General features: G+C 43.7%; 1 protein-coding gene and 1 pseudogene across 2 annotated transcripts; one reads left to right on the forward strand and one right to left on the reverse strand.

The window, feature by feature from the left end:
- Positions 1 to 3,194: 3,194 nt before the first annotated feature.
- Mrpl35 (mitochondrial ribosomal protein L35) lies at positions 3,195 to 9,657 on the reverse strand. Of its 2 annotated transcripts, none has more exons than XM_052173920.1 (4): positions 9,555 to 9,657; positions 5,440 to 5,629; positions 4,357 to 4,501; positions 3,195 to 3,553 (listed from the first exon to the last, which is right to left on the reverse strand). In XM_052173920.1, exons 1-4 carry the CDS (start codon positions 9,595 to 9,597, stop codon positions 3,365 to 3,367), a joined length of 567 nt encoding a protein of 188 aa, XP_052029880.1. In that variant the 5' UTR covers positions 9,598 to 9,657; the 3' UTR covers positions 3,195 to 3,364. The 2 variants fall into 2 exon arrangements, with proteins under 2 accessions (XP_052029880.1, XP_052029881.1); XM_052173921.1 differs by lacking the exon at positions 9,555 to 9,657 and adding an exon at positions 9,359 to 9,475.
- Positions 9,658 to 9,944: 287 nt separating this feature from the next.
- LOC127678028 (high mobility group protein B2-like) lies at positions 9,945 to 12,555 on the forward strand (annotated as a pseudogene).
- The last annotated feature ends 2,344 nt before the right edge of the window (positions 12,556 to 14,899 follow it).

Here is a 14,899-nt window from a genome sequence, read left to right on the forward strand (position 1 = left end):
ATACATGTCTCACAAACTCAGCTGATGAGACACATATTAACCTCAAAGTGTCACTGTTCTATTGTTTTAAAGATCATTGGAAACTGGGAACCTGTGAAGGTATGAGTAGTTCACTGGTAGGCAGTTATATTTGTATGGACAGAACTCTGGGTAGCAGTTTCCCTCCGAGTTTTCTTCACTTGCAGATGGGGGATTGCCTATGCGGGTTGGAACAGGCTTGCACACGTCCACAGCCACTGTGGATGGTAAAAATGGCGGCTGCGCTCTGCATCCCTTGCCTTGGAGCTATGAGCATCAGGCACCAGGGCCATAGCTCTCCTAGTGTCATAGAGAATGCACAGGCATTCTGTCTCCAGCACCGCATCAGCCAGATGTGATAGAACATGACTTCCATCCATCCCAGAATCCAGAGGGGTAGGGACAAGAGGATCAGAAGTTCAAGGTCATCCTCAGTTACACATCAATTTGAGGCCAGCTGGGGCTAACTGAGACTCTATCTTAAAAAACAACCAACAAACAATAAGGCAGCAGGCTCACTGTGGCCTCACGGGGAGATCACAAAGATCTTCAAGCATCAGTTAATCACAGACCTGTTCTTTTTGTTTTTACAGTACAGACTAGAAAATAAAGCAGTAGATTCAGAGGGCAGAAAACAGGAAGAAGAGATGGGCAGAAAGACTAGGAATCCATTCATTCATTACTCATTTACTGAGCCAGGGCCATGCTCCAATAGTTCATAGGTAGAGAGCAAAGCCACACAACTCGGAATTGAACTGGTGTTTACTACTAGTGTCCGATCACAGTCATTAGTTAAGAAATGAGAATCCTATGTTGTTAGAAAATCACAGGAAGTATACAAGATTCCAAAGAGTTAGACAGGGGATCTGGGATGCATCAGTTATATTTTAGAGTAATTCATTTAAGTCTCTGTAAACTTTAGTGCCTTCAATTTATGTCAGGGATAAAGGATAGCTCTTGTATAAGATTGTATAAGGTTGGCATGAGGTGCAGCAGAGTTTTGCAGATTTGCTGGAATATGACAAGTGCTCAATAAATTACATGTAAATAAACAATTATGTGTACACTTGAACATCATTTAGGCAGGCCCTAATGCAAACTGCTTTATTGTCAAACTAAAAACTCAGCTTTGATGAAAGGCTCCCCTACCCACAAACAAAAGCTGTATGTATGGAGTTCCCTTTCCATCCGCGGTGTGCCCGAGTCCCTTCTACTTGACCCTGTGGCCGCAGCCCTCTCTGCCTACCTGTCCTTGGCTACAGGGAGGCCAAGGCACCGAGCGGTGTGACAGAGACCTGAACCAGCCATGCTGACTCTAGAAAGTATAAGGATGTGCAGTGTCTTCCTCCTCAGCTTCTGCAGCACCGGCTCTTCCCAGTGCCACAGACGTGCTGGAGGCAGGAGCTGTGCAGGTGAGGAAACGCAAAAGCCTCTCTGCCCTCAGCTTCTCCCACCTCAGGAGTGCACAGAGCAACAGCACCAGAGCAGAGCCTTTGGGTGTGAGGTGCTCAAGTCACACGCCTGCCTCTAGTACCTGGTCCCACACAAGCACATATACATGGCCTTCTGGTTTTACAACATTCTACATCCCGCTCCATTTAATGAACACAGAACTGGTTACAAACAAACAAACAAACAAGTAAAAGAGTTGGCCTCAATGAACGGCCCTCAAAGTCCTAGCCTAACCTGCCATCAAAATATCAATTCATTACCTTAGTCTTTTAAATGGTGGGATTTCATGCTATCATTAATGGATTTCAAACAGTAATTCATCCATAATGAGAATTTTCAAGAAGTAGGCAAGCTGCTTTGTTTGGAAATGCTTCCAGATAATCCTGATGGGAGAGCTGAGAGTCACTCTCTCGAACTATAGCATCACTTCAGTCTCTTAGCTTCTGAGAACAGACAAAATCATGTGCATTCAGGGTGGAATGGCCAGACTCTCATCATTTCTAAAATGAATGCTACTGTTGCCCTCTGAACACAGCTGGCAACATGTCAATCTCATTAAACGACAGGCAACTTTATCCCTTAGTTTCCACCCTGCATTTTAGAGAATTCTTGGAAAAAAAGCTTATCTTTACAAATGAAAATAAGAAATCTTAAGTAGATAAACTTTTTAAAAATACAGTGCCTTTGAAAAATTGGGCAGAGGCCTGGAGAGACAGTTGAGCATTTAAGAACTGGCTGTTCTTGCAGAGGACCCAGGTTCAATTTCCAGCACCAACATGGTGGCTCACAACCACCTGTAATTCCAATGCCAGTAGACACAACAACTTTCCTCTGGCTTCCGAGGGCATAGAAACACAAAAATTGTGCAGACAAATATTCATATGTAAAAAATAAAAAGTAAAGTAGACAAGAAAAATTGAGCAAAAAGAGTTTATTGTATAGCTATGTGTTTCAAGAAGGGTATTTGGAAAGTTGATTTACTTTTATGAAAAGTATCCTGTTACAATAAAATTAGTAATAACTGTCATAAATACAAAGAACCCAGGACACAAGATGAAAGTGCACTGCTACCCTATGTTCCTCACAGCTACCTTTCTATTCTGCATGAACCTGCTGGTACAACTAAGAGAGACTGGGTGGGGGGTCCTGAGCCACCATCAGACAAGTCTACACCGCATGATGGCATGGTTAGGACTTGGGATGAAAAGGCAGGACGGCCTACTCAGAGTTCCCTTGGCAATTAAGAGAGAAGACATGACAAGAGTTGAGGGTTGTAACGTTAAAGGGAACCCAGCGGTTCAAGCTGAAGGGAGTCTGAAGGATAGAAACTTTACATAAACAAAAGCCAAGACTAAAGAGAGTGATGGTGGGTAGACGTAGACACACACACACACACACACACACACACACACAATGAGCCAAGGCATAAGGTCCCACCATCTCCTGTTTCATCCAATTCCTGCCCTTCCCAAAGCTGGGGCAGAGTGTTTCAGGTAGAAGACTGTGTGGAGGTTCCTGAGTTCCAAGGTATTTTTTTAAATACATCATGCATCATATTGGGAATAAGTATGCAAAATGTCTGTTTAGTATGTGCAAAGACCTAGATACCATCTCAATCCCACACAAAGGCCCACTTGTTAAGCATCTTTTCACAGTTTGTCTCACCCAAGATTCCAGGAATAAGGAAAGCCATTACCAGTTTTTTTGAAATAATGAACAATAAATTTAACTTTTAGTTCTATGCCAACTCAGGGAATGTTTAATGTGCAACAGTGGTAATCGAAGCTTCCCTTTTGGCTGGTACGGCTTACAGTCTAACGCATACTCACATCTGCAAGGGCATCATGTACACAAAGATCCACATTCCACAGCTGGAAACTATGACAGCTCTGAGCTATACTCGCAGGTTTGTTCGGTCGTGGTACATCTGGTAAGGATCATCAGCGTACCAGTTGCGCCTCTTCCAGAAAGATGTCGTCATTTTATCTAGGAGTTTACTCTGGGTCTTGCTGCAGAACACAAATTCCCTCAAGCGCTTCTTTCTTGCAGTTGACTTTTTCCATAATTTTTTCTTATAGCCAGCCTATGAGATAATATTCCAAAGACATTTTAAAATTTGCAGAGACAACAGCAGATGGTGTATAGGCCCAAGGAGCAAAGCCAGACCTCTACAGGGATTGGCTTTTCTTTGCAATAAGTAGTAGGTAAAAAAGCATGTGTAAAAGAGCTATTAATAATTTAACACTTTGGAAAGATTACTTAAATCAAAATCACAAGCTAGACGTGGAGTACACATGTGTAATTCGAGCACTCAGGAGGCTGAGGCAGGAGAATTGAAAGTTGAGAGCCAGGCTCAGCAGATGAAAACATGCGCCACTCTTCAGAAGACCCGAATTCAATCCCAGCACCAATGCAGGTGGCTGGGGACACATAATGCTCTTCCAGAGGACAGACCCAAGTTGGACAGCTCACACCCGCCTGCAGCTCTACCTTCAGGAGGACCTGGTGCCTCTGAAGTCACCAGCAGTTCTACTCGCATGCGTGGAACTGAGCACAGAGGCTCTTGTTAAGGAGCAGGGTCCATGGATCCTCTCACGCCAAAGCTCTTCACTGACATATCTCAGCGCACCACCACTGCCGGCCATGAGCTGAGTTCTGATGCACATTTACCTCCAGATTTCACTAGGACAGGGGAAAACCCTCTCAGCCCTTCCACGGTGACTGTGCCTGCCACTCTTTACTCTGCTCACACCCACACCCTTTCTCTGCACAGGGACGGACAGAGATGCTGGGAAGCAAGCGGCCCCACAGCATAGCACGACACAGGAGAGCTCCCAGTAAGATGAGAGAGCACGTCAGTGAGGCGCACGCAGCACCAAGACTCACCCTTCTCCTTAGCCAGAGGCCAGAATGAAGTCGGAGGAAGCGATGCACAACCGATTTTACCGTCTTTCTCTTGCCTTTCCGTGTGCTGCAGTATGTTAGAGCTCTGACTGGCGGCTTCAGGACACTGGGAACCAATGTGGCCACTCTAAAATATAGTTTTAAAAAATGCAGTGGACAGACTGATCAAAGGGCAAGGAACTTTCAACACACCACGTAATGCCAAGAAGAATGGCAACCTTCCTACTTCAAGCCTTCAAAAATCTGCACCCATAGGCAGAGGATGAACCTGCTTTTAACACACACAAGACTCTTGGGTCAATTCCCTAACATGAAAAATAAGACCCACCCACTTGACCACTAAGAGAGAATGCATCCACCATACTTTAATCACACAGTTTCTTATCTATCTGCCTACCTGAGTATAACCTCCTTTGAGGACTGCAGCTTATATTTGCATAGTTCTGCAAGTACAGTGGTGGATACCTATGGGTACTTAACTGATTGTCTGCTGACAGACTGACCGACTCCCACACGGCCAAGCAACATAAGCCACATCCCATTTGACCTCTGGTTTGCCTGACATTTTCTGGAAAGTGTACAAACAATATCAGAAATGAGGCCAGGGTAGAGGCAGACATCACTAGTAATACACTAGACTAGCTCGCATAGACCTTAGGGTTCTTCCCCAGAGCTGCAAAATGTTTTCAAAAGCCAGGCAAGGAGGTGCACACCTATAATCCTCGCACCCGGGAGCTTAAGGCAGGAGTGATTACAAGTCAAAGCTACACAGCAAGATGGGAAGGAGGTGCTCTGTGTGGGCCTGCTGTGGGCTTCTAGGGTGCCAATCATATTCTCCTCCTCAGTCAGGCAAAGTGTATACCAAAAACCGCAAAGGAAAAGATTATCCACATCTGAAATGTCTTGAACACGTTTTATGGATTTTGCAGTCCTAGAGATAGAAGAAAGGACTTCACAGATCTGGGGCCAAGTCCTCTACCACGGAGCTACGCCCAGTCCAGGAACAAATATTTTAGAAAACTTTGTGTAAATATCGCTTAAATGTGTTACTGTAATGTACTTTACCTATTAAGGGCTGTTGCAGTATGCCCATATGTCAGGTGTCCAACATATGTGACAAGTCTCGGAGCAGAGGAAACAAGTGATGTCTGAATCTGTCTCAAATGAATGGTGCCCAGTGCAGAATTAAGACAGGCATTCTTGGCACAGTTCCTATAGGCTGAAGATGCCAAGACATTCAGGGGACGCAACATTCCTACAAAGACAGAGAGAAGTACATGTACTGAATATACTCCCAACACATATATCCATATATTACAATGCATGGAAACAAAAGCAGACCTAACAGAAGGTTCCTGACGCCACATTCTCAGAGGGAGCTTTTTACCAGCTTCATCGATTCTATAACTTACATATGATGAGATGAACAATTATTATATACCAAATGGTTTTTAGAAAAATTAGGATTCTAAAGCCATCATATAATCCACAAGATATGTGTAAAATTAACTGTCCTCCACCAATTTTCTACCATGAGGAGACAGCCCCTCCAGATGCAGGGAAATGACAGATCAGAGACAGGAAAGTTGGAAGGCCAGAGGGGAGAAGACTGATGAAGAAACCAGAGTAGGCGCTCTGTGCCTGATGGTGAAGTTCTATCCTGATAGTGAACTAGCCTGCTGGACACAGTGAAGCACACCTGTAATCTCAACATTTGGAAAGTGGAGGAGGAGAATCAGGATTTCAAGGGTATCTATCCTCTACTACAGGACTTAGGTCAGCCTAAGCTACATGAGACACTGCCTCAGAAAACAAACAAACAAACAAACAAATCAACAAAGGGCTGGAGAGCTGGCTCAGTGGTTAGAATGAATACTGATAAATACTGCTTTTGCAGAGGACTTGAGTTTGGTTGGCAGGTCCACATCGGGTGGCTCACAACTACCTGTAGCCCTATAGCCCAGGCTCCAAGAGATCTGACTACTCTGGCTCCCCAGCACCTGAATTCATGTGCCTGTGCGCATGAACACACACACACACACACACCTTTCTTTAAAAAAAATAAAAATAAATCTTTTTTTAAGGGCTAGGTGGTGGCTTAGTGAGTAAACTGCTTGCTATGTAAGCGTAAGAACTTGAGTTGGGATCCGCAATATTCAAGTAAAGGCTGGCCATGGTGTCACTGCAGTACCAGGGTACAAAACGGGTAGAGACAGGTGCTTCCTAGAGAGATCCAACACACAAAAAATAAGCTGAAGAGCCACAGGAGACACTCAACGCCAACCCCAAGCCTCCACGTGTACGTGTGCTGGCATGCACACTCCCACATACATGTGCACACACAAAATAAAGTAAAAGCAAAACAACATAAACAGAACCTCCAAGAAGGAGGAGAGCCCACCTTGGGTAGGACAAACACCACCAGCAAACCCCTTGGTGCTGAAACAAATACAGCTGTGGCAATGGACGGACGGCAGGATCCGGCCTACCAGAGGCTGTGCATGACTCCCACCATAGTGGAAATCCTGGGAACAGGCAGCGAAGGAGGCTGGGCAGCCAGAGGTGGAGCTGAGTAGGCAGAGCTACAGGGACTGCAGGCTATCCTCTTTACCAATCCTTTCCCCTAAAACCACCATGCACATCAGAACCAACCACAGTTTGCTTCTCTAGTACTTCCTGCCCACCTCCAACATGAGACTCAGGAAAATGCTAAAAATGAGTCCTGTGACTGGAATTCGGTGATGATTTTGTCACTAGACTAAATGCACAAAAATGAGTATTTCATTTCTGAATGAAATTTAATACCTGAGGGAAATGACACAGGTGTTAAAGTGCTTCCTATGCCTGAGTTTGGGGCCCTGAATTCACGTAAAAAGCTGAACATATTCCAATACCAGGGTGGTAGATTCAGGTGGATTCCTGGGGTTTATTGCCCCATCCAGCCTAGCCTAATCCCAAAGAGAAATCCAGGCTCAAAAAACAAGATGGATTACTTCCAAGAGCAATCTCAGACATGTGCCTGTATGCACAAACATGTGAATGTGTCCTCACACACACACATAGCCACAAACACAAATATACTAAATTTTACTTCAATGAAGTTAGCTTTAAAAGAAAGTAAAGGCCGGGTGGTGGTGGCGGCACACGCCTGTAATCCCAGCACTCTGGGAGGCAGAAGCAGGCAGATTTCTGAGTTTGAGGCCAGCCTGGTCTACAGAGTGAGTTCCAGGACAGCCAGGGCTACACAGAGAAGCCCTGTCTGGAAAAAACCAAATCCAAAAAACAAAACAACAATAACAAAAAAGCAAAGGCCAAGCCTGGCATGGCGGCCATACGCCAGCAAGTCCAGGGTGTGGGAGGCTGAAGCAGGAGACCAGAGTTCAAGTCCAGAGTGGGCTCCAAAAGATGCTATCTCAAAAAAACAGACACCCGCAACAATGTGATCTGGGTGCAGTCCTATGCCTGCAATCTCAGCACTCCAAAAACAAAGGCAGGAGAATCTCAGGTACAAGGCCGCCATGACTATTAATACAGCATGTTCCTGGTTAACCTGGGCTGTATAGTGAGACCTTTTCTCAAAGCAACAACAAAAGCTCTACCAAGTCGAGCCACCTAATCTCATACAAGACTTAGGCCAGGGCGCCACTGTCGCCTGCACTGATGTCACCAAACAAATGGGACAATGTGGTGAATACGTGCCAGGGTTTGAGCCAAACTGGTATTAATTTCAGCTCCTACTTAACTAGTAGTGTGAAGAGGAACAACTTACTTAACCTCTCTATACTCATTTCCTCGACTTTAAATCAGCTAATTATGGAGAGGATTACATGAGATAAAACACTGAAATGATTTAAAAGAGCTTAGCTTGATGAAAGCATCGAAACAATGCTAACAGTAGATAAAGATGTGCTGAAGAAAGGCAGGTTTCGGAGTCCAAACACCTAAAAATCTCAGCATGTGGAAGCTAAGGAGTTTAAGACCAGACTGGACTATGTGATGAGGCCCTGTCTCATTTAAAAAAAAAGAAAAAAGGGAGGGTGAGGGTGCTGGAGAGATGGCTCAGCGGTTAAGAGCACTGACTGCTTTTCCAGAGGACCTGAGTTCAATTCCCAGGAACCACATGGTGGCTCACGACCACCTGTAATGGGATCTGATGCCCTCTTCTGGTGTGTCTGCAAAGAGCTACAGTGTACTTACACAAATAAATAAATCTTTAAAAAAGAAAAGAAAGCAGTCAGAAATCAAAAAGTTTCTCTCTCACACACACACACCTCTGAGTAAATGAAAACCAGACATTACACTAGACATATATAAATTAATGTAAAGTTCAAAACTAGACAAAATATGCTATTGAGAGATGAAGGTATAGTTGCTTAAATGACTATGGCAAGAACGACTAATGATTGGGGCAATGCAGGGGAGGAAAGGGGCTTGTCTTGAACTGGTGTTAGTTACATGTATGTCCCCTTAAGTGGACTTTTTATTATACATATTAATATGCATAATATTACAAAATATTATACAAGAGCTCCATTTTTAAGCTCTAATATCTAGAAATTTTATATGGTTACTTTTTTCCCTCTTGGTCCTCTGCCTATTCTTCCACAAATGTTATCTCTACAATATAAGAAATCTACTGATCACCCCTATCATACTTGAGTAATTTTAATTTCCTACATGGTTCTGCCTTCACCCCTAAACCCCCCCCCCCCCCACACACACACAGCCACCATCAGAAGGGTGCAGTTCAAAACGAATTAGGCCGGTCTCGATATATGCACACGGTTCTCTAGGGTACCAGATACTGGAAGCTTCACAAGCCTGTTTAATCCGCAGGTGGGAGGAAGCCCCATTTTACCACTGTAGAACCAAAAAATTCAGAGAAATTATATAACTCTCAAGGTCAAGGTCGCGAGAGGCGGTTGACCTTCTAAATCAGAAAAAAAAATGGAATCTCGGGCGTCATCACCCTCGCCTCCTCTACCTCAGTCTCGGGTGTGCTTCCTAGGGCAGGGTGGATCAGTGAACGCGGGTCACGGGTGCTACACTGCAAGGTATCGCGCAGCAAACCTCCGACCTCAAGTCATCTTGTTTTTCTTGCCTCCTTAGCATCCAAACTAAACGCCCACTCCCTCCCGGGCGGGTTCTCTTCTCAGTGAAGCGGTCAACAGAACACTGACCTGAGGCCGCTCTCACGGCGCCCGTGAAGATGGAAGCCGCCATCTTGCAGCCTGCCTACGGTGGCCGCACAGGATTTAAGTAACAAAGCAAAAGGATAAGAAACGTGGAGGGGGCGGGGCTAAGGGGAACGGGCGTGGTCACGGTTAAGCTATTTGGACTGAGGCTTTATACTAGATTCTTCCCTAAACCACCGTCTTCTTAATTATTTATTTTGCGTTTATGTCTGGGTTCGCGCATGACACTGCGTGCTTATGGAGCTTAGAGAAAAACTTGCAGGAGTTGGTTCTGTCTAAACTTTTGTTTGATTGCTTTAGTTTTGTTTGAGAGGTTTTTGTTGTTGTTGTTGTTTTGTTTTGTTTTTCCCGTTTGTATATGTTGAACTGAACTAACTCCATAGACCAGGCTGGCCTCGAACTCAGAGAGATCCTGAGCCTCTGCCTTCCAAGTGCTGGATTAAAAGTGAGAGCTACGAAAAGCACTTCTGGCCGGAGCTTGGGGGAGGAAGTCTCTCTGGAGGTCTGAGGGAAGAGCTCGAGCTAGGTAGACGCTGCGCCGTCTCTGTGGGCAAGGGAGACCCCAACAAGCCTCGGAGCAAAAAGTCCTCCTACGCCTTCTCTGTGCAGACTTGCCGAGAGGAGCCCGAGAAGCATCCGACTAGTCGGTCAACTTCCGCCGATTTCTCCAAGAAATGCTCCGAGAAATGGAAGACCATGTCTGCAAAGGAAAAGTCAGAGTTTGAAGATTTGGCCTAGCGTGACAAAGTTCGTTGACAGAGACATGAAGAACTATGTTCCCCCCAAAGGTGATAAGAAAGGAAAGAAAAAAGATCTAAATGCTCCGAAGAGACCACCCTCTGCCTTCTTCCTGTTTTGTTTTGAGCATCGCCCAAAGATCAAAAGTGAACTCCCTGGCCTGTCTGTTGGAGATACCGCGAAGAAACTGGGTGAGATGTGGTCTGAGCAACCGGCCAAAGATAAACAACTCTATGAGCAGAAGGCGGCTACACTAAAGAAGTATGAAAGGCTATTGCTGCATACCTTGCCCAGGGCAAAAGTGAAGTAGGAAAGAAGGGTCCTGGTAGGCCAACAGGCTCAAAGAAGAATGGGCCAGAAGATGAGGAGGAGGAAGATGAAGAGGAAGATGAGGAGGAAGAATAAGTGACAGGCCTAAAGTGTAGAGTGTATGTGCTCAGGCAATTATTTTGCTAAGAATGCGAAATTCAAGTTCAGCTCAACATTAACTTCAGTATAAAAACTGTACAGATTTTTGTATAGCTGATAAGATTCTTTGTAGAGAGAATACTTTTTTAAAAAGTTTGTAGCTTTTTCAGGGGCTACAACATACAGTTAGATGTAAAGCTTTTGATGTTGAATGTTTCTAAATATTTAATGGTTTCTTTAATTTCTATGGTAGCAAAAAATCTTCATAGGAATTCGTATTACTAGTAAAAAGAATTTTTTTAGTATGTTGCAGTTTTTTGTTTTCTTAAATTTGTAATAAAATGTATATGACTTGCAAAAAAGAAAAAAGAAAAAGAAAAGAAAGAAAAAAAGTGAGAGCTACACCCCTCCCCCAAGCCCCAGCTAAACTTCCCCATTTTTGAGACAAAGTCTCTCAAGATCCCAAAGGTGACTTGGGACTCCTGTACTCAAAGTGATCTTACTGCCAGTATAGATATGATAGCAAGGATTACAGGCTCTGCCGCTGAGCCAGCATGGGTTGTGTAAAGACTTTTATTTATTTATTTATTTATTTATTTATTTATTTATTTATTTATTTATTTATGGTTTTTTTGGATTTGTTTTTTTTTCGAGACAGGGTTTCTCTGTGTAGCCCTGGTTGTCCTGTAGACTAGGCTGGCCTCGAACTCAGAAATCTGCCTGCCTCTGCCTCCCAAGTGCTGGGATTACAGGCATGCGCCATCACTGCCCAGCGTGTAAAGACTTTTAAAAAGAAAATAAAAAAGTAAAAATTAAGGTGAAAAGGGAAGAAAAAGGTCCAAAATAACAAGAAAACAAACACCCCACAGAACTCATTTAGGGAGTGGTGGTTCAATTTTTGGCTTTAGGACTCTTATACTCTATTGAGGAACTCGCAGTGGTGGCCACACCTAGGGTAACAGCTCCCTAGCAGGTTGAGGTAGGAAGACCTCAGAAAATTATTGAAAATTCCAAAGAGCTTTAACTTGTATGGATTATATCTAATGACATTTGTTATACTAGAACTTAAAATTGGGAAAATAAAAACACTTCTGTCATTTTCCTATTGCTGCTACAAAAAGTATCACAAACTCAATGACTTAAATGCCATAAATTTACTATCAGAGAGTTCTGTAGGCCAGAGAGCTGAGATAACTCCGAAGGACTAAAAATCAAGTTATACTAAGGCTGTGATCCTTCTGGAAGCTCTAAAAGAGAAGTCCTTTCTCTTGCTTTTTCTCCAGGTTCTAGAAAATGTCTGCAATCCTTATCTCATGAACACTTTTGTATTTTATTTATTTTTTAATTTTAGTGCTCTGCTGCATATACATCCAGAGGCTAGAAGCAGGCATCAGATCCCCTTGACAGTTGTTGAGTCATCATGTGTGGTTGTGAGTCACCATGTGGGTGCTGGGAATTGAACTCAGGGTCTCTGGAAGAGCAGCCAGTGCTCTTAACCACTGAGACATCTCACCAGCCCCCAGTTTTGTATTTTCAAAGACAGTGTCTCATTTCTCCCATCCTCCTTTAATCTTATTGTCATACTTGGCCTACCCAGATAATAAAAAATGGTTTTCTCATCTCAAAAATACTTCATATTTAGTACTGGGAATTGAACTCTTGACTCCTACATGCTAAGAATGTCCTCAATCACCGAGCTACAAAAACTCTTCTGTTTGTTTGTTTTAGAATGGTCTCACTCTGTAGCCCTGGTCAACCTGAAACAATCTGTATAGACTGGACTGGCCTTGAACTCCACACTGGCTTCTCCTGTGGTCCAGACTTGTGCAGCTAGGGCTCTTACTCAGAACCATCTGCTAGCACAGTTAAAGGAGGTCTGATGGTGGGGGTGGGGGGAGGTTACTGTACCTTCTTTTTTAAAAAGGGAAATCATAGCCGGGCGGTGGTGGCGCACGCCTGTAATCCCAGCACTCTGGGAGGCAGAGGCAGGCAGATTTCTGAGTTCGAGGCCAGCCTGGTCTACAGAGTGAGTTCCAGGACAGCCAGGGCTACACAGAGAAACCAAATAAATAAATAAATAAATAAATAAATAAATAAATGGAAATCATGTGACACAAATTTCCCAAGCAACATTAGTATAATCCTGGTAACATTTTGTTATTTTTGGTTCTTCATTTTTTGGTCCTGCTCCTGCCTCTTGAATGCTGGAATTATATGCTTATACACCACTCCCAAATCTAGTAACATTAAAAAAAAAAAAACCAACCCTATGAGTTTTAGCAAGTAGGGATTAACTTCTCTGGCATTAAGTTTCATAAAAAATATTGTGGTTTTTGTGTGTGGTGTGTTTGGTGTACATGTGAACATTATTAACATGTTGTGAAGTGTGTATGTGTGTGTGTGTATGTGTGTGTGTGTGTATGCATGTGTGGAGTTTGGTGGTCAGTTTTCAGGAGTTGGTTTTCTCCTTCCATTGTATGGGATCCTAGGATCAAACTAATTCAAGTTCAGTGACAAGTGCCTTTACTAACTGAGCCATCTTACTTTAAAATATACATTGATATATATGCACTATCATTTACGTGTATACATGTGTATACCACATTTGAGGATGCTCAATATGCAGCTAGAAGAGCATATCAAAACCCCTGGACATGTTCTTTCAGGTTGTTGGGGCATCTAGACTCTGAAAATTGAACTCAGGGAAGGCTATAAAAATGGGTCCTCCAGAGGACCAGGACTATCTGAAACTCCACTTCCAGGGGATCTGACAGCCTCATATAAACATACATACACACAAAACACCGATGCATATAAAATAAAAAAATAAATTCTATATATAAAAAAGAAAGCTGAGCAGGGTGGTGGTGGTGCACGCCTTTAATCCCAGCACTTGGGAGGCAGAGGCAGGTGGATTTCTGAGTTCAAAGCCAGCATGGTCTACAGAGTGAGTTCCGGGACAGCCAAAGCTATACAGAGAAACCCTGTCTCAAAACAACAAAAAACAGCTGGTCGGTAATCCTAGCACTCTGAGAGGCAGAGGCAGGCGGATTTCTGAGTTCGAGGCCAGCCTGGTCTACAGAGTGAGTTCCAGGACAGCCAGGGCTATACAGAGAAACCCTGTCTCAAAAAAAAAAAAAAAACAAAAAACAAAAAACAAAAAAACAAAGAAACAAAAAAACAAAAAACAAAACAAAACAAATAAAACTGAACTGCAGTCCCTTGCAAGAGTGATGGGTTCTCTGACCTAGTTTGCTTGTCCTGGTTTGCTTGTCACTCCTGTGATAAAACACAGACAAAAACCAATTTGGACCGGGCGGTGGTGGCACACACCTGTAATCCCAGCACTCTGGGAGGCAGAGGCAGGCGGATTTCTGAGTTCGAGGCCAGCCTGGTCTACAGAGTGAGTTCCAGGACAGCCAGGGCTACACAGAGAAACCCTGTCTCGGAAAAAAAATATATCCAAAAAAAAAAAAAAAAACAATTTGGAAAGGATTTATTTGGCTTAATAAATCCATGTCATGATAGATCATTGAGGAAAGTCATGGCAGGAACTCAAGACAGAGACCCGAAGACATGAACTGAAGCAGAGGCCCCCAAAGGGATGATGCTTACTTAGCTTCATTTTCTTCATTATTTTAAATTATATGCACAAGTGTGTGTCAATGTGTGGGTATGCACGTGTGAGTACCAGTGTGCACAGGAGGTCAGAGGTACTGACTGTTCTGGAGCTGGAGTTACAGGCTGTTTTGAGCCACCTGATGGTGGGTGCTGGGAATTGAACTCTGAACTTCTGTAAGAGCAGTACATGCTCTTGACACTGAGCAATTCCCCATCTACCCTCATTCCCCTTAGCTTTCTTTCTTATAGAACCCAAGATGCCCAGGGGTGGCACCATCTATAGCAGGCTGAGCCTTGCCACATTAATTATTAGTAAAGAGAATGCCCTCAGAGACATGCCCACAGGGCAGTCTGACATTGAGTTTTACTCTTCCCAGGTGACTCTACATTGTGTCAAGTTGACAAAAACTAACCATCAAAGCTCTTATCTAATGAGCCATCTCTACTCCCTCTCCTTTATATGTCAAGGTTTCTCAAATATTCTGAAGTTCACAGATTGTAGACTGGATCCCCAGGGATCTGTCTTAATTTTCCAGCAAAAGGGTTACAGACAAGTGCTATCA

This window comes from Apodemus sylvaticus, chromosome 2, assembly GCF_947179515.1.
Source record: "Apodemus sylvaticus chromosome 2, mApoSyl1.1, whole genome shotgun sequence".
NCBI lineage: Eukaryota > Metazoa > Chordata > Mammalia > Rodentia > Muridae > Apodemus > Apodemus sylvaticus.

Coding starts and splice junctions, on each gene's coding strand:
- Mrpl35 (XM_052173920.1), bottom strand. CDS start 9,597: ATGGCGGCTTCCATCTTCACGGGCGCCGTGAGAGCGGCCTCAG. Junction 5,630..9,554: donor CGCCGTGAGAGCGGCCTCAG/GTCAGTGTTCTG, acceptor CTGTCTTTGTAG/GAATGTTGCGTCCCCTGAAT. Junction 3,554..4,356: donor GCCTCTGGCTAAGGAGAAGG/GTGAGTCTTGGT, acceptor ATTATCTCATAG/GCTGGCTATAAGAAAAAATT.